Raw genomic sequence first — 18,734 nt, 5'->3', positions numbered from 1 at the left:
CACACAGACACGTGCATACAGGCACATCCATGGACATGAGAGTGCACCCACTCTGGTGGTAAATGGCAGAACTGACTGGCCTCAGGTTGTCCCAGGGATCAAGAGCATGGGCTTTGGATTGATCCATTGGGCAGGTGTTTACCGAGTGCAAGGCACTAAGCTGGGAGGCTCCCCATTGGCTACAAGGTGTCTTGGCCCCTGACAGATTCCTCACTGTGGACCCATTGGACAGGTTCCTTAACCTCCCCGGGTCCCCATTTCTTTATTTACGAGATGGGAATAATAGTTGTTTCCTAGACATCTCATGCCATGAAAATCACACAGACACACAGACACACACAGACACACACACACGTGCACACACACTGTTTAGGACATAGCTGTTGATCCACAAATATGATTGATAAATATTACTCATTCTTTTCCCGTCTTCCTATTTGGGATCAGTTGCCTTGTAGTTTTTTTCTATACACACGTATGCACCAGCTCTGAGAATCAGAATTCGCTTTCTGCCAACTGAATTTAACCAGCACCCTGCCAGCGGCCTCTCGTGTCCCTTTCGCAGGTGGGTGGATTCTGAAGCTCCTGTCTGGGTTCTGTCTGAGGTTCCGGGGGTGGGGGCCCAGGGGAACTTTGCTGGCGCCTGCTCTTCCCATCTGAGTTTTTGAACCTCCCGTGAGAACTCATCAGAAGCGAAGGCCCTGGGCGCCCTCTGCTGGCAACGGCCACACAGGACTGTGGCCATCCCCAGGCGCTGGAGGTAAAGGGGCCCCTTCCTGAGGGACTGACCTTGGTCTTGCCATCCTCTGCTTTGCCCCTGCCTCCCTCCCTCCCAGCCTTCACACTGCCCTGTGACCTCCCACCCCTGCATCTTCCCCTTCTTTTTCACGTGATTCCTCAACATCCCTCCTGCTTTCCCGAAGCTCCGGGAGAACACCTTCCTCCAGGAACACAGAGCATCATGAGCCAGCCTCCCTCCGCCTCCCCTCTGCCATCCTGAGGTTGCCCACTGTGCCTGCCTTTCAGCGTCCCTGTGGGGTCAGACATACCCACCGAGTGAAGCCTGGCTTATGCAGAAGGCAGAGGGATGTGGGGTGAAGAGGGTGGCTCTCTCTAATAGCAACGCCAGAGAAGGAGACCCTGGGTGTACAGTGAAAAAACATAAGCTTGCTTTCAGATCCCTCTTCTCAAATGCACTCTGTGTAAGTCCTGGAAGGTACTGCAGGCCTCAGAACCTACACCCTCCCCCATTGGCTGAGCGAGTGCCCAGCTCATGGCGATGCAGTGAGGACTGGGGAGTCACATGGAGACCAGAGCACCTGGTGTGGTCAAGTCATAATGAGCAGCATGCTCCTCTCAGCTGTGGCCTGTCTGGGCTCAGTGCACCCGTGGGCACTACTGCTCTTCTGGCTTTGACCGTGCCCTGCACCTGAGCAGTGCTGAGGACTGGGAGCTTTGGGGCCGGACCACCCGGGATCTCCAACTGGGTTGTGCTTCATCTGTTCAACCTCTAAAGTGAGGGTCCTAATGGCACCAACTTTACAGCGTGAGAATGTATAGTACCTAGAACAGTGCCTAGTGCATGGTAGGTGCTCAATAAAACCTTATTCTTATTGTCATTATTGCAGACTGAACAGCTTTTCTGACCCTCATTTTACAGATGGGAAATCTGAAGTCTGAGTGGTTTGCTCCAGGTTGAACAGCTACAGTGTGGTGTGGGCCGAACCAGAGCCCAGTCTTCAGAGCCATTGGCACCTTGTCACTCATGCCCTCACCTGTGCTTGAAACAAGTGCTTGGGTCGCATGGGGAAGGGTCCCAGAAGCATCCAGCCCACCCAGAATCCCTGATCGCTGAGCCCCGCTGACTGGTCCGCATGGCTCATTTGTTGTCTCCCCCACTAGGCTGGGAAGATCCAGAGAACTAGGGGAGAATCCAATCTCTCTGAAGAACTAGACCCAGCTCAGGGCTCCACCCAGAGTGTGAGCTCAGCTGCCTGGAGCATGGGACACCCTCCACCCGGCCGTATCTTTGTGGAAAGATCTATGTCACCTCACAAGGGAGATAGAAGGAACCTTAGGCCCTCAGACCCTGGCGAGTGTTAACATGCCTCTTTCAGGGCATGCCCATCACCCCAGAAGTGTCTTGTTTTTCTATGCACATCGCTGTTCCACACACCCAGGCTTGCAAACAGACCCTACGCCAACCACAGACACCTAGGCGGAAGCCATGGTCACGGGCACATGCATAGACTTAAACAAGTATAGCTCCCCAGACAGACAGAGGTACACCCACTCAGGCACACAAAACAGCATGCCTCAGGGCACCCATGTGGATCTAATAACTCACTGTCATGCACACTTACGCTCAGCCGAAACTCCCAGACCCCGCTGCCTACTTTCCCGGGTTCAAATCCCAGCACTCACCACCTCTTAACTCTCTGCACCACGTTTTTTTATCATCTGCAAAAAGAATATAATGGTAACTATCTTGTGGGGTTGCTGTGAAGATTAAGTGATAAAATGTATGTAAAGCGCTTAGCCAGACTCAAGCAAATTCTAAGGATCTGAAACATTGTAAGAGATGACGATGACGAAGATACAGGTGATGCTGATGATGTTGAAGATGGGGATAAATCTCTTACCCTGGACTCCTCTGGCTTCAGGATACAGGAGAGGTGTTCACTACATGAATGAATCGATGTGGGGGCCTTCACGGATGCCTAGGGTGAGGTGTGCAGCGGGGACATGGAGTATAGACAGGAAGTGACCCACCCCCGCCTCCATGTTTGTGCGGATGCTTTTGAATGGCTCAAGAGATCCCGGCTTCAAAGGCATTGCTTTGGCATTTCCTATTTTTGTTTTCCTCTTCCTGGTTTTCATTCCAAAGTTGCCCTTTCCAGAGGGCACAGTGAAGTGATAAACATCCTCCCCCCTTTCTTCTTCTCCTCCCCCTTCTCCTCTTCCTCTCCAGATTGTGATTAGTGTCTCAAATTCTGAGCTTTTCTGAATATAAAGGGACCTCAAATGTCGGATTTTAATACCATCCGTGCCAAGTGGCTGTCAGATTGATTCCCTGCTTGCACACTCTCAGGAACAGGAAGCTCACCACCTGGCTTGGCAGGCTGTTACAGTTTTAGGCAGGTCTGTTGCATGAAGATTGAAGGCTGCCCCTGTGGGATGCACTGATGGTACCCCACTTGCCCTAAAGGGTTCAGGGTTCAGGGTTCAGTCCCCCAAGTCTACCCCAAGGTCTGTCTTCTGTTTCCTGCAATGGCCCTGCGGGGAAGGGATAGGGGCACGTGATGTAATCAGGGCAGGAGGAGCATGAGCCTGGGCAAATTAGTGGGCAGTGGAGGGGGAATCTGGGAGCAAGTCACTCCCCTTCTCTAGGCCTCAGTTTCCCCATCTGTAAAAGGAGGCCTGTGATCCAAAAGGTGCCTTAGGACTGCTTCCACTTGAGCACACTCACCCATTCTTTGCAGGCTCCCTTTCTCCAGCTCAACCCTGCCCCTGTTCTAAGCACTCCACGCTATTCTCAGTTCCCTCACATTCTGGCTCACCACTGTCATTGCTTATGCAAGGGGATGTTTAGCAGCCAAGTACACAGTTTGTAGAGCATCAGACGATGTCTTAAGCAATTGGCAGCTTTATCCCATTAAGTGTTTACAGCTACCCTGAGATCTCACTTTGTAGCAAGGAAATCGAGGTTCTGGGTGGAGCAGGAGCTTCCTCAAGACCGTGCATCTAGTGGACGAGGGACCAGGATTCGAGCCCTCGCCGGCCAGAGTCTAGAGCCTGTGATGAGCACCGTGTGCTCTGAGCCAGGATTCGGGCAGCCAGAGGTGCCGCAGCAAAGACACCTGCCCACTCACGAGACTCTAGGTTACTAGTTCTTTGGACAAGCGCCCGGCCCTCCTACCCCGCAGCCCCCAGCAGCCCCCACGTTCTCATTCCCGGGGTCTCTCCTCTCCTCTCCACAGGGAGAACAACTTCATCAAGGACTTCCCTCAGCTGGCCGACGGGCTGTTGGTGATCCCACTGCCGGTGGAGGAGCAGTGTCGGGGGGTCCTCTCCGAGCCCCTCCCGGACCTCCAGCTGCTCACAGGTAAGCGCACACGCTGGACTCCTCCCCACCGCTCTGACCGCACACCTGATCTCTGGGTGCCCGTCCCTTCTCAGCACATCCAAGACAGCCCCCCCCCCCCTTCAGGAGGGACAGAGTGCAAAAGGGAGCTGCCATTTGTAGGGGGAGGCTCCTGCTGTAGGCTGTACAGAGCGAGGGGGATTCCCTGAGACTCCAGACTGAGCTGGGCCAGATTTACTCTCTCCGCCGATTTCAGGTATGTGAAGCCTAGTCACCGGGCTGTGCATTAGAGCCGCAGAATTTATTCATCCCACGTAACTGAACCTTTGTACCCTTTGGCCGATGACTCCCCGTTTTCCCCTAAACCCTCAACCATTCTACTCTGCTTTTATGAGTTTGGCTTTTTTAGATTCTACATAAAAGTGAGATCATGCAGTATTTGTCTTTCTGCATCTAGCTTATTTCACTAGGTTTATTTTTAAATCGTTAGAAAGTGAAATCACTGGACCTCTCAACCAGGAGCCTCCCTCACTTGAAAGCATTTGTTACGCAGCTTGATTTTGAATATGGGCACTGAGCCATCCTGTGGGATGGGTATTATTTTCCCCATTCTATAGATTTGGAATCTAGACTCAGAGAGGCGATGGGACCAGCCCAAGGTCACATAGCACACCTGCCAGGATGAGAACCAGGAGCCATGGCCCTAGGTCTTCTACCCTTTTCACTGAGCTCTGTGGCTCCGCACACCCACCCTTCCCTCTGTCCCTCGTTTGCAGGCTCTCCTGGGGCTCTATATCTTCTGTCCCCCCAGGATGTCCTCCTGCCCCCCCTCATCTTCCCCTAGGTCCTCTCCTACCCTCTCAGAGGGACTTCCCTGAGATGTAAGGGCTCTGGTTCTGCTTTTTTGTGATACAGTAGTTGGGGTCTCAACCACTGCCCACAGAGAGTGGTCATCCTCACGGCAGTTGCCCCATCTCACCGAGAGGGAAATTGTCCCCCAAGGAAAGACCCTGCATGCAGTGTGTCTAACTTAGGCTCCTAGGCCCCTCTGCCACGTGCAAGCCCTGGGAAGCTCCACGTGCCTTTCCAGTAAAGCGGCACGGACAGGACAGAGGACCCCAGTCCCGTGTGCTGAAGGTCTCCAGGGGCCGTCACTGTGCCTGTCTTTATCCGTGTAGCCCTGCAAGGGTCATTGTCCCCTTTTAAGCTGATGAAAGAAATCACTTAACTGGTCCAAGGCCACATGACTAGTCCGTAGTCGAGTCAGGATTTAAGCCCAGTGGGTCTTGACTCCAAAGCTGATGCTGTATCCGCTATCCTATATCACCTTCCTGACCTGTCCTACTTCAAAAAGAGCCCAGATGTAGATCAAATGAAATCACAGACAGAAAACTGCTTTGTAAAATCTGTCTAAAAACTGCTGTGCCTTCCTTAATTTTAGATTTTCATAAGATCATAGGATTTCAGAGCTGACAGGGACTGTAAGGGGCATCTCGTCTAATCCTCCAATGAAGAAATCAGGCCTGTAATATCCTCACCGAGTAATGATCCCTCTTGGATACCCACAGTCACAGGGAGATCACCACCCCTTAAAGCAGACATCACCATGGTCCATGGGGACGGGCTGTGCTTTAACAGAAAAGACCTTCATCTGTCATTGGTCTGTGTGTCCTTGGGTATTTTCTCTCTCTGAGCTTCAGTTTCTTCTGAAATATGGGGTATAACAACCATTCTTCGGCACTGTGGTGAGTACTGGAAATCGTAGGTGTAAAATGCTCAGTGCACTGTGGTTCTGTGTTAGCGTACAAGTTGTTAGGATTATTTGTTTTGACACAAGGATCTTTGGAGGCATCTAATAAGGGAACTGTTACATTTCTAGAGTTAAAAAATATAATTACCAGGAAAAAGCCCATCTTTTCATTACCCCTGTCCTTGGTGGGGATCTAAGATAGAGTGGGATAAAATGGAGATCAAGGATGAGTAAGGACTAGGCACAGTCTAATGATGTTGAGAGCCTGTTATGGGCCAGGCTCTATTCTTGGCTCTGCAAGAGTGCAGACAATAAAGACCATGGCCTTGGGGCACCTGGGTGGCTCAGTGGGTTCAGCATCTGACTCTTGTTTCAAGTCAGGTCACGATCTCCAGCTTTGTGAACTGGAGCCCTGCATCGGGCTCTGTGCTGACAGCGCGGAACCTCCTTGCGATTCTTTGTCTCCCGCTCGCCCTGCCCCTCCCCAGCTTGCTCTAAGTAAATAAACAAACAAACATTAAAAAAAAAAATAAACACCATGGCCTTGACCTCATGAAGCTAGCATGCCACTGGAGGAGCTTATGTTCCAGGCTGGATCCAGGAAGGACCAGGGATGGAGGCAGGTGAAGGGCAGAGTGATAATAACCGCTTATGGGGGAGGTCCAGCAATGCAGGTAGAACCAAAGATGACGGCTTTCTAAGTTTCTTGATAATCAAAAGATGTGGCATTTTGTTTCTTTTGGACGCCATGTCACCCAGTGAATGAACTGCATCCACAGCCTGCATTTGAATCCTCTGCCTCCCTGTCTTGAGCATGGGCCCCAGTCGCCAGTCCCCACTCCAAGCCTCTTCTGAATCAGGACGAGCGCAGACAGATGGGGCAGAGGCTACCCGGCTGCAGGTGTCTAGTCTTCCATGCAGACGGTTTCCTCCTGCCTGACTCAAAACACAGCCTTCCCTTCGTCCCCCAGCCATTCTCCTTCTCTTCCCAGCCTCTCCAGAGGAAGGACAGGACAGGCAGAGCAGATAAACAGAGAGGACATATTTATAACAAAACAACCCTGCTCCTGTAGACATATATTTGGAGATCATGAATATTTTACTTTAAAATGAAAGCTTCGGGAAAAAAAAATGATGTTATTCCTGAAAAGGCTAAGGAGGGAAAAAAAAAAAGTTGACAGTAATGGACAACTTTAATACTACAGTAATGTCCAGAAAGAAATCATTTGTTCCAATGAGATTCTCATTTTAATCTTGGTATCAAATATCTCTTTAAGTGCCTCCTCACCAGGGGACAAGGGAAAAGGACAGAAAATGTGCCTGGCATTTGCAGAGGATACATAACAACAATAATATTAACTGCTGATGTGACTAGCATTTCTTTTTCATGTATTTTTTCCAGATAATAAAAAAAGAGAGTTTTCAGTGGTAAGAGCAGAAAATTTAGAAAATGCAAATGATTATAAATTAGAAGATGAGAATATTTTACACACACCCCCCATCCAGAGTTAACCATTTGCTAACACTGTGCTGGTTTTGTCTTTGTTTATTCTTTGTCTCTACCTGTGTTTCCCAAAATGCATTCTATGGGGTATGAGTTCCAATGAACCCTCTATGAAAATGGGATTCCATGGTCAAAAAAGTTTGCAAAATGCTGCATTCAGTAGTATAGTACCTGCGCTAGACCTTCCTAGATGTTTAGAATGCATATAGTCTAGTCAAGGTGCTGAGAAATTATACAGGTTTAAAATTTTTTTTAACATTTATTTTTAGAGAGAGAAAGAATGTGAATGAGGGAGGGCCAGAGAGAGAAGGGGACACAGATTCCGAAGCAGTCTCCAGGCTCTGATCTATCAGCACAGACCCTGATGCGGGGCTTGAACTCACGAACTGTGAGATCATGGCCTGAGCCGAAGTCGGTCGTTTAACCAAATGAGCCACCCAGGTGCCCCAGAAATTATGCAGATTTTTTAAAAAATCTCACTTAACTTTGTTTAGCTCAGTCTTACTTGAAATGTGAGCCTTTATGGATGTGCATGTGTGTCTTATGTGATATATATGTACACCTCACGTTTCCGTATTAGAAAACAGTGGTCCCAACAGGAATCAGCCAGCAAAAAGGGCCAGACAGTGAATGTGCGGGACACTGTCAGGACAGCTGTCATCCTGTGAAAGCAGCTGTAGGCGATGTGCAGAGGACGGGCCGTGGTTTGCTGACCCCACGTCTTCACGTGAAGCATTGCCAGCTCACTACAGGACTTCCACTTCTGTTATCTTAGAATCTCCCGAGGCCTCTGTGAAGTCAGGTCGGCACAGGTGTCCATACTAGCAGTGGGGAAACTGAGGCATTGAGCTGTCTAATGTCCCATGGCAAGTCGCCGGCAGGGTTACGTGGAATCATAAATCTGCATTTAGCTTGCTTATAAGCTGCTGGGCAGAGAAAAGGCAGGATTGGGGTTGAGGTCAGAGGCCAGGAAGGAGGAGGCCTGGAGGCAGAAAGCTGCCGGTCCCAACGAGAGCCCACACGTTCAGGCTGAGCGTCTGCCTGTTTAGAAGTGGCCGTTATACAGAGCCCAGGGCTGCAGGGTGGGGGTTTTGGTGAGTGATCTCTAAACGCTGACCTCCCATCACCTTCTTATTCTGTCCCCCAGGAGACATCAGGTATGACGAGGCCATGGGTTACCCTATGGTGCAGCAGTGGCGGGTCCGAAGCAACCTGTACCGCGTGAAGCTCAGCACCATCACCCTCTCGGCAGGTGAGGCCCGCCACCCGGGCAGCCAGGAGCCAGGTGCGGTTCCGCCCATGTGCCCAAGGGCTTAGGTGGTACCAGGCTCTGGGCTGGCCCTGGGGATGCTGAAGGAGGGAGGCCACGCCTCCCTGCCATGAAGGAGCTCACAGCGAGGGTGGACAAACAAGCAGACAGACAGTGAGATCCTTACATTTCAGTTGGTTCAACACAATAGTAAGGCAGCCATGCCCCAGAGGAGGCAGCTGTCTGTTCTGAGGAGTCCGAGAGGCTTCCTGGAGGAAGGGGTATCATAGCAGCATGGGGAAGGGTGAATAGGAGAGGGCGTAAATGACCATCTGAGTCACACTTATGTTCTATGTATGTCAGGCTTGTGGATTATCAATTCTTCTAGGGCACCGGCTCCTCCAGTGTCTCCTAGATGGTTCCCTTTCCTGTCCAACTCCTAGCCAGCGATAACACATGCCCCTCCAACACACGTGCACATATCCTGCCCATGCTCCGCCTGCACAAACCCCGTGTTTCAGCTGATGAGGCACAATCTGTAGTTCTCAAAATGTGCCATGTTCTTTCACGCCTCTGTGCCCTTGCACATGCTGTTCCCTCTGCCTGGATCTCCTGGCCTGGGGGACACATCGTGCAATACCATGGGTCCCCCCCTGCATCCTCCATTCCCCTCAGAGTAACTCCAGATATTCCCTGTGAGCGACTACCTGTATTAAAGTGCTAGCACGTGCTGGATGCATATCTGAGTCTTGTGTGTCTTCTCCCCTGACCCAAGAACTGTAGGCCCTGTTCCTTCCTGTATCCTATATTTTATTCTCTGTAACTCACAGAGAATCAACACACTGTTGGCACTCTTGTTTGATAAAGAAATTTTAAAAAGTTGGGGGGGATCTGGAAAATTCAGAGGGAATGAAAGACTCTGGAAACATGGGGTTTTCTACCTCGGCTCTTACTGATAACACTGCCAAGGAGTAGTTGTCCCTGTGTCTCCTACTTACTGCCGGACCTTCTTTTTTTTCCTCTTCTCTTTTTCAATATCACTTTGTTCATGAGCAACACGGAACCCTCTTCGCCTAGGAGTCAGGGGACTTTCCCATCTGGGAAGTCCAAATAGTGATTATTGCTGACGTTGGCTAAGCACTTTCTAATGTTGTTGTTTTTTTTGTTTTTTTTGTTTTTGTAATCTTAGGACTTCTATCAGTTTTTCAAGGAAGGCATTATTTATCCCTTTTTTTTTCCCAGATAATGAAAGTGAGGGTCAGAGATGTTAAGCAACTTGCCCAAGGTCACACAGCTAGTAAGTGGCCAAACAGAAGCAGGGCAGGGATTTGATTGTGATTTTGTCTGCCTGGATGAAGAGCCACAGGTCATCTCCATGGTGTTGTTATTTATTATTTAAGAGAAAGGATCTCATCATTAACACCGCTGCATTAATTATGAGTTAACAGATTGATGGAGAGGGGTTGTCCTAATCAAACACCCATTCTTTTGAGGCATGTTTCTGTTTTCCTGCCACCCACACCCCTGCACCGCACTTGTGAATGAGACTGCGATGTTTGTGTTAGATCTACAAAGGTGTATCAGCTTTAATTAATCAATAACGATGCTCCTGAGAACCCCCTTGTAAATCAAATGTTGGCAAACTGCAGCGCGTTTTTAACATTGGAGAAGGGCTTGCTTGCTCTTTTCCATTGTACTTTGCTGTGGCACAGAATCCATTGCTCCTCTACGAATGATGGTTGGCGTTTCTGCCGTGACCCAGGACTTGTGCCCTGAACCAGGGTGGGGTGGGGGCGGGGAAGGACGCATGTACAGAATCAGAGACAAGTGGACTAGCTTCTGCTTTCAAGGTGGTGCCGGCTGAAGGTGCAGAGTGTAGGTGCCCCTGGCCAGGATTGTGTGAACCCCCCTTGGGAGGGTGGAGGTGACTCTCCAGAGCCTCCTTGCATGGAGAGGACATGGGGAAGAAGCAGGGAGGCCATTTCAGGTGAGCGGTGGTGTGTATGTGTGTTGTGTGTAGGGGGGTGTACATGCAGAAAGGATGGTGGGGATGTCAGGTCACATTTAGGAGAAACCAGAAGGCTGATTTGGCTGGATGTAAAGCCTGATATAAGTGGCTCGTGATGGGAGACACCCTTGGGGGCCTGGAATACCAGGTAAGGTCACTGGACTGGCCATCAGGTAGCAGGAAGGAGCCCAGGCAGGTCTGAAGGCTCCTGGAAGAACAGCTTGGTGACCTGTCTGTCGGGGGAAGGAGAGAGGCGGGGAACAACAGTTGCTGAGTGATTGTTGTGCACACCCCATGCTAGGCACTGAGGACTTTGGTCTCTTTGGCGCAGGACTAAGGTCAGTAGTAGGGCAGCAATGAAGCTCTTGGCCATGTCAGGAGAGAAAATATACCACCGTTTTAGGAAGGCAAAGGCAGAGGCAGAGGGGGAAATAGTGTTCCAGGAAGCTAAGCCAGGGATCAAATCTCAGCACACAGAGTATCTGCTGAGCCTAGGCCAGCACAGCCCCGCGCTTCAGCCTTGGAGTGTTCAAGCCCTGGGTGGCTGGGTGCAGCGGGAAGTGCATATGCTTTGGAGGGAGAGCAGAAGGGGGTGGGAATCCTAGCTCCTCTGGCTGGAGGACCAGGGAAATCATTTATAGTCTGAGCTTTGACTCCCTCACGTACACAGCAGGGGTTGCAGTGTTGGGGCCTAAACTAAGTTGGACAAAGTGGGTGAAACAGTGAGCGGTGTGCTTGGCGCACATTAGTTGCTCAGCACGGACATCAGCTGTGATTTCCTGATCATGACTTCCAGGTCCCGTGATCTAGGTCACCAGGCTTTTGGCCTCCCTCCGCTGCTGGTTCCCTCTCAGGTGTGTGTCCACCAGAGAGAGCAACCGTTGCCGTGTGAGCAAGGGGGCAGTTTTTGTTGGGTATGTTCGGACCAGTGCAGCCAGCAGGCTGACGCGGTAGTGAGGGATAAGACAGCAAATCCAGAGGCTGGAAAGAGCCCCCGGCCACAAGTCCACTTATAGTTTGCCAGCCACCGTCCTCCCAGATCTGACCACCTCCCCCTGCTCCTCCTCTGTGCAGGCTTCACAAACGTCCTCAAGATCCTGACCAGGGAGAGCAGTCGGGAGGAGCTGCTGTCCTTCATCCAGCACTATGGCTCCCACTATATCGCAGAGGCACTCTACGGCTCCGAGCTCACCTGCATCATCCACTTCCCCAGCAAGAAGGTCCAGCAGCAGCTGTGGCTCCAGTATCAGAAAGGTAAGGCTGCAAGTGCTTGCTGAAGTTGGCAGCCAGGTCGAGTGTGGAGGTGAGGCTCCTACAAGCTAAATCCTGGCTCTGCCATGTGTATATAAGCTGTGTGCCTGTAGGCAATCCCTGCCCCTCTCTGGGCTCCAGTTGCACCATGGATGGTATGAGGGCCCATATGATGATATCTCAGGATTCTTCCAGTTCAGGCATTTTCTGAGGCCACAAGGTGGTGGTGGTCGTACTCCAGAACTCCCGTCTTCTATCGCAAGCTCCTTGTTTCTAACTCTCTCCCCTTGAAACAGCCGTTGGGGAAGAGTTGGAGGGATGGGAGTGGTGTCTCCTTGACACCTTCTTCCCTCCAGGCTCCTTGGAAGAGGCCAAGAAGAGATCTCCGGCTCCTCTGACTGCCATCACTTTGTGTGAGGGCACAGTTTCAAGTCTCTGCCATGGAGGGCCTTCTGTTCTCGGGGAGGGTCACCAGATCTTATCTCCCTTCAGTCCTCGGCTTTTACTAGAATTGGAACTCCCCAGATCAGATGCAGGAGACCAGTCTCTGCCACTCTACCTTGGGAACTTCATTCCCTTCCCATCTCAGTTTTCCCTTCCTATGAAATGGGCACTTAAGTAGCTGTTCTTGTCTGCCTCCCACAGTAAAGGGAAGGAGGTTTTTTTTTGTTTTTTTTTTTTTAATGTTTTTCTTTTTTTATTTCTGAGAGAGAGAAAGAGAGACAGCATGAGCAGGGGAGGGTCAGAGAGAGAGGGAGGCACAGATTCTAAAACAGGCTCCAGGCTCTGAGCTGGCAGTCAGCACAGAGCCCGACGTGGGGCTCGAACCCACGAACTGTGAGATCATGACCTGAGCCGAAGTCAGATGCTCAACAGACTGAGCCACCCAGGCGCCCCGGGGAAGGAGTTTGTGTAGCAGCCTTTTGAGAAAGACAAGCATATTACAGACGTGAATTATGTATGTTAACAGGCCCGTGTATTCACATCCCCATTTCACAGGGGAGAAAATGAGTCTCCGTGTGCCAAGCCAAATGCCCAGAGTTACACAGCTAATAAGTAGCGGGGCGAGGATGGCTTCCTGTTACCATTGGTACTATTAGTATCAGTTAATTGAGAAAGAAGAGCTCTCAATGGATGGAAAGGGTGGGGAGCAATGTTAAAAATGTGTTTGCACCTTCATCACATGGCTCAGCTCTGTCTCAAGAACCACATCAGCCGTGACCCTCAAACCCACAGAACGTGGGACCGGAAGGGACCTTACGAATCTCGCTGGGCTTAGCGACCCAAGTTTGCCGTTGGGAAAACTAAGGCACAGGGGGAGGAGGAAGTTGGACATCATAGAGCTCCACTGGGTGGGTCCAACACAAAGTGGGGTGCTTCATTCTCCCCGTCAAGGGTTTTTCATGCTGCCCCTCCATCTCCCCGACTGGGTGAAGCCCTCTTGCACCTGCCTTTGACATCTCTAGAACTTTTCCTTCTGTCTCAGGGGCTTGAGCTCCCTACCGTGGTCTCACTTCTCCCTGCCTCCTGTGTGTGCAACTATGTGGGGCACAGTGAGGTTTATAGATGCGGGAGACATAATTGAGTTGTCTGGGAATAGCTCTGTTTTATGGCTGTGACAATGACGGTCTTTAAGGAAGTGCATTAAATCAATAGAAGTCTCGTTGTCCTCCCCTATAAATAACGTGACACATCATTAAGCAGGGCAATAAGCTTCAGGACTTTGAAGTAATACAATTAGGTTATGTTTATAAAAACCTCCGCTCACTGTGGTCACTGAACTAACTCGCCTCTGCCTGCGTCTAGGGCCTGGGACACTACTCTCATGCTAAGAGTCATGTCTTCTCCATTCTTGGGTGCTTCCAGGCCTTAGACTGTTGCCCTCCAGAAAATCCCACTCCTTATACGGTGGATGCATGGACTCTGTTGCAAGTCAGATGGTTTAGGGGCAGAAAGGCAGACTGAAAGAGCAGCTGGGGGCCCCTTTAAGACTCCAGAGCCTTGGGATTTGCCACAGACTTGCTGGGACACTTGCTGTGGTAGCTTTTTCTCTCTGTGCTGCCTGTGCCGAGCCACTTTTCTTTCCTCTGTCATCCAGGCTTGCTCCCAAGAAGAGCACAGGGATACCCTGAGGCAACCTTAACACTAACATGTGCGTTCCTCGCTCTTTCCACCAGCTGTGACCTAGATGGCATGTTAAACGCGATGGTTTTATTTTTTAAATGTGGGAGTGATGTTTGCTAACAAGCCAGGAATTTCTTCCCCCACACACCCCCTGAAGAATTGAAAGAACTCTGGGCTCAGAGATAGCGGGTGACCTTTCTCTCCCCAGCCATCAGCTCTGTGTCGTGGGCGCCTGCTAACCAAGGGCTCCCTGGGAAGCAGGTCAGGACGGATATGGGTCTGGAAGCTGATTACTGTGGTGGCAGAGCTGTGTGAAGAGAGAGCTAGTGCAGGGCTGGAGCCGGACAGACAGGCTCTCAAGTCTCCTGCTGGGTAACCTCTGACCAGTAACTGCTAAGTTTCTGTGTCCCCGTGTCTTAAACAAGGGATAGTTGTTCCCTTGTGTGGCTTCTGGGAAAATGAAATGAGATAATACAGGTAAAACATCTGGCATAGAGTAAGCACATGAAAAACTGTAGCTTAAAATAGAGCAAAACGTGTGAGCATCAGCCGAGGATTTCTGGTCCCAGCCACAACTGCTGCTCACGAACTCAGCCCTTATTTCCTCATGTGTCACCAGAATAGGACAGTCCCTGCAAATATCCTTCAAACAAGAGAGTAGTGTCGGGGTGGAGGGGCTCCTGGAGTCTGAAATCTATGATTAACCCCACATGATGGCTTGTCCTTGACTGGAAAGACCAAGGCTGGAAGAGAAGGTCAGGAAAAGAGACGAGTACAGACGTTAGCACCGCACTTTATAGTGTATACTTCCCCTGGTTCTCCTACGGACCCCTTGAGGCCAAGAAGGCAAGGATACTCTCACCCCTCATCTTAAAGAAGGGAAACATGAAGCTTAGAGAAGAAAAGGGGCTTGTCAGGGCCACACAGTGTGTTAGAGAATGAGATGGTGTTTGAATTCCAAGCTGAGTATAGTGTTCCTTAGATCTAGTGTTCCCAGAAATTGGAAATAAATGTCCCAGACTTTCCAGGTTTACGAATGACGGGGCTCTGGCTTCTGTTGTGACACAGGGCAGCCACCAGAAATCACTGGAAAGCCCAGGGAGTTGGGGTGAATGTGTCTGATTAAAATATCCTCATGAGTTCCCTAAGTGTTTCTAAGTGAGCATTCCACAGGGGAAGTCACATTTATCATGCATTAATTCTTTAATTCACTAATACCCAAATGGTCCTTCTGGACAGACCTCACGCCAGGTGCTGGGGCGCTGCAGTAGACAAGATGTGGGTGCTGTCCCCATGTTGCTCATCACCAGTCTGTCTTAGACTTCCAACATTTCACCATTGTTGTTGTAGACTTTTTTTTTAACCCACTGATAGACAGCTGAAAAGAGGGAGGGGCTGACACATGGTAAAGAACCCAATCACTATCATGTGATGGCCCATACTTTTCCTTTTCCTTTTCAATTTTGACCAGTTGGGGAATAGCTTCCCTAGGCCACTGTATGGAGGTCACTGAAGTCATTGGCCAAGAACATTATGATCTGTGAGCAATGTCTGCTGTGGTGCAAATAGCAGGGAAGGGGGTGCTCTGTGTACTGTTTTCCCTGTAGCAGGGCAAAGTGAAAGCTAAAATAACAGACCCACCTGGTGACACTGATTCTAGAGGGGAACTGGGTATGCCAAGCAGGACTGGAAACATGTAGGCAGGGAGGTGGGGCTTTCTACCACCACCACATGGGTCTGCTTAGCATTTCATTGGTCTGGAGGGGACCAGAGCACTGAACAGGCCAATTAGATGGTGCCTGTCAGAAGCCAGGAAGAGCTGGACCTTAGAAGGCAACCAGAGTAGCCAAAGTCATTGCTGGACCCTCCAGGCTGAGGCACACTTAAGTGTGGAAGCTGCTTAGCCTGTCCATTTCCTTTAACCTTCGCCTCTGCTCCAAGGTAGTGCCCCAAGTACGACATGAAGTTTTGAGTCTCTTGCCTCAGCTTACTTTTCACTATATACTGCTGTGTTCTTTTTTTTTTTAATTTTTTTTTAATGTTTTTATTTATTTCTAGGAGAGAGAGAGAGACAGCGTGAGCAGGGGAGGGTCAGAGAGAGAGGGAGTCATAGACTGAAACAGGCTCCAGGCTCTGAGCTGGCAGTCAGCACAGAGCCCGACGCGGGGCTTGAACCCACGAACCGCGAGATCATGACCTAAGCGAAAGTCGGACGCTTAACCGACTAAGCCACCCAGGCGCCCCTATACTGCTGTGTTCTTGATATGTATGTATTTTTAAAAGCTATTTTCCTCCTAGTTGGGCCTCCATTTCACTCTTTCACTTGATATTTGCATATTCTGCTTAGCTATGACCTTGATATATGAGACTTTTATCATGATTAAGGACTCTATGAAGTTACCCATTCCCTGGCTACCTTGGATAAAGACTTCCTCATTCGGAGATAAAGAAGAGGTTTTGCAACCAGATGGACTCTGGTTCAAATCCAAGTTCAAGCTCTTAACCAGCTGTGTGATCTTGGGCAAATTGGTTCACTCTCTAGATCAGGTTCCTCATATGCAGAATACAGGCTCCCATGAAAGCAAAACAGATCAAGGGACTGACTCATCTACTACTGAGCTGGGCACCTAATTATCATCTTGATCCAACCCATTCCTTCCCCACTATAGTTGCCATGTCTGTTCAGGTAGCTGCGTGTGTGTGTGTGTGTGTGTGTGTGTGTGTGTACGCATGCACACGTGTGAAACAGAGACAGAGAGACCAACTGAGGGAGGAGGAGGAATAAAAAAAAAGAGATAGACAAAGGCAAAGCAAGATACACGCACGCACACACACACACACACAGATACACAAAGGAGAGACCAAGAAAGTGTAGAAGAGAAGATTTATGAGTTAATACGCCTTTTCCAAGTTTATAGGCTCTGTGACCCTGTGAAAGGACATTTTCCAGTGAAGGTTATACTGTTCTTGAGTTAAGATTGGGATAGTCCATGTTATAGAGATGTCCTCACAGATAAATGCCTGTTGCCACCTTTAAAAGATGTTTTATCTCTATTATAATTTCCCAAGACTGTCCAAGGGAATGAATTTCTGCATTTCCATTTGAATTACAATGCACTTTTGAATGTCAGCTGAGGTATTCCTAGACTCCTCTTTAAAGTAGTTTTGGCTGTTTGAAAGGCAGCCCAGGGGTTGGGGGGTTGGGGGGGGGAGGAAAAGGGAAAGATAGTCAAATGTCACCTCCTTTTGTGAGGACAGTTGTGGCCAAGGGGCTGATGTGGGCTGGAGAACTCTCTCGGGCTTTCTGTTTCCTGAGGGAGCTTGCTTCAAAGACAGCAACTAGACATGAAAGGAGTGGCTCTCAGAGCCGAGACCTGCCTGGGTACCGTTTTACTTCGCTGTGGATTTAATCATCAGGGGCAGTTTTCAGTTTCCATTTGCTTGACCTTGCGTCGGCATTTGCCAGAGTTGACCACTTCCTGCTTGAGGCGCTCTCTGTGTTTGCTTCCATGTTACCTTGCTTGCTGGCCACCTCCCTTCTTGCCAGCTTCCTCTATGTCTGCTTTGTAGCCCCATCCTCCTCTGCCAAACCGGCAGTGTGGCTGCACAGGACCCTGGCCTGGGCCCCTCTTCCTGGACTGCCCTTCCCTCTGTGGGGACTCTGTTACCATCCTGACAACTGGTGACTCCCACTTCACACTTTTGCCTCCAAGCTTTCCTCTGATATTTGCTGTTGTGTCAGCTCCCTTGCCCGCCCAAACTCTCCCCACACAACCTAGAAAACTAGTACTTTTCCAGTGTTCTCACGAAACGTGCCGTGATCTTTTTTGGGATCTTAGGAAAGGAGGCAGAAGGCTGAGTCCATCTTAATATCTCCCTCTAACTCTCCCCCGCCATTTTGCAAATCTTACCCATTTTAATTCCCAATTAGGTCTTGAGTTTATTTACCCTTTTCTTTCCATCTCACTGCTGTTGCTCTGTCATAAGTTGCCATCATGGCTTGTCTGGACCCTAGGGTTGGTGTTCTACCTGGACTTCCTGCATCCACTCTTGGCCCCCATCAATCCAGACCACACAGCCGCCCTCAGGACATGGACCAGTCAGGGCTCTCCACAGAGACGGCACCAACAAGATGGGTGGTTGGATGGATGGATGGATAGATACAAGTCTCTATTATATGTAATATTCATGTAAATGATACATGATACACATACACACACGGGGAGAGAGAGAGAGAGATTTATTATGAGGAATTGGCTCATGTGACTGATGTGATTGTGCAGGCTAAGTTTCAATCCAAGATCTGTTCAGCAGATTGGAAATTCATGAAAGCTCATAGTATAAGTTCTAATTCCAAAGCTGGTAGGCTTGGGGTCTAAGAAGAATCAATGTTTGATTAAGTCCAAAGGGAGAAAGAGAATGATGTTCCTGCTCAAACAGTCAAGCAGGAGGAATTCCTTCTTACTCAATGGGAGGGTCAGCCTCTTTGTTCTAGTCAGGCCTTCAACTGATTAGATGAGGCCCCTACCCACATTAGGGAGGGCAGCCTGCTTTAGTCTTCTGGGTATCTCATCCAACACACCCTCACAGACACAGCTAGAATAGTGTTTGACCAAATAATCTGGACACCCCATGGCTCAGTCAAGATTTTACCTAAAATCAACCATCATGGGATGTTTCTAAAACAGATATTCCTTTATGCTACCTCTTGGATGAAAACCCCTTGGTGCTTTGTCCTTGTCCTGAGGTTAATTTCCAGACTCT

General features: G+C 49.7%; 1 protein-coding gene across 3 annotated transcripts in view; it reads left to right on the top strand.

The window, feature by feature from the left end:
* The window catches only part of ASTN2 (astrotactin 2), an 881,037-nt gene that overhangs the window by 631,147 nt on the left and 231,156 nt on the right, over positions 1–18,734 (top strand). For all 3 annotated transcript variants that reach the window (XM_077769932.1, XM_077769931.1, XM_077769933.1), the window contains 3 exons: positions 3,981–4,105; positions 8,486–8,590; positions 11,670–11,849. In XM_077769932.1, the coding sequence (XP_077626058.1) occupies positions 3,981–4,105; positions 8,486–8,590; positions 11,670–11,849 (410 nt within the window). The remainder of the gene's footprint in view (positions 1–3,980; positions 4,106–8,485; positions 8,591–11,669; positions 11,850–18,734) is intronic.

Source organism: Crocuta crocuta, unplaced genomic scaffold (genome assembly GCF_008692635.1).
Source record: "Crocuta crocuta isolate KB4526 unplaced genomic scaffold, BGI_CrCroc_1.0 scaffold95, whole genome shotgun sequence".
In the NCBI taxonomy this organism is placed as follows: domain Eukaryota; kingdom Metazoa; phylum Chordata; class Mammalia; order Carnivora; family Hyaenidae; genus Crocuta; species Crocuta crocuta.
This window is presented reverse-complemented; position numbering and strand designations above follow the sequence as displayed.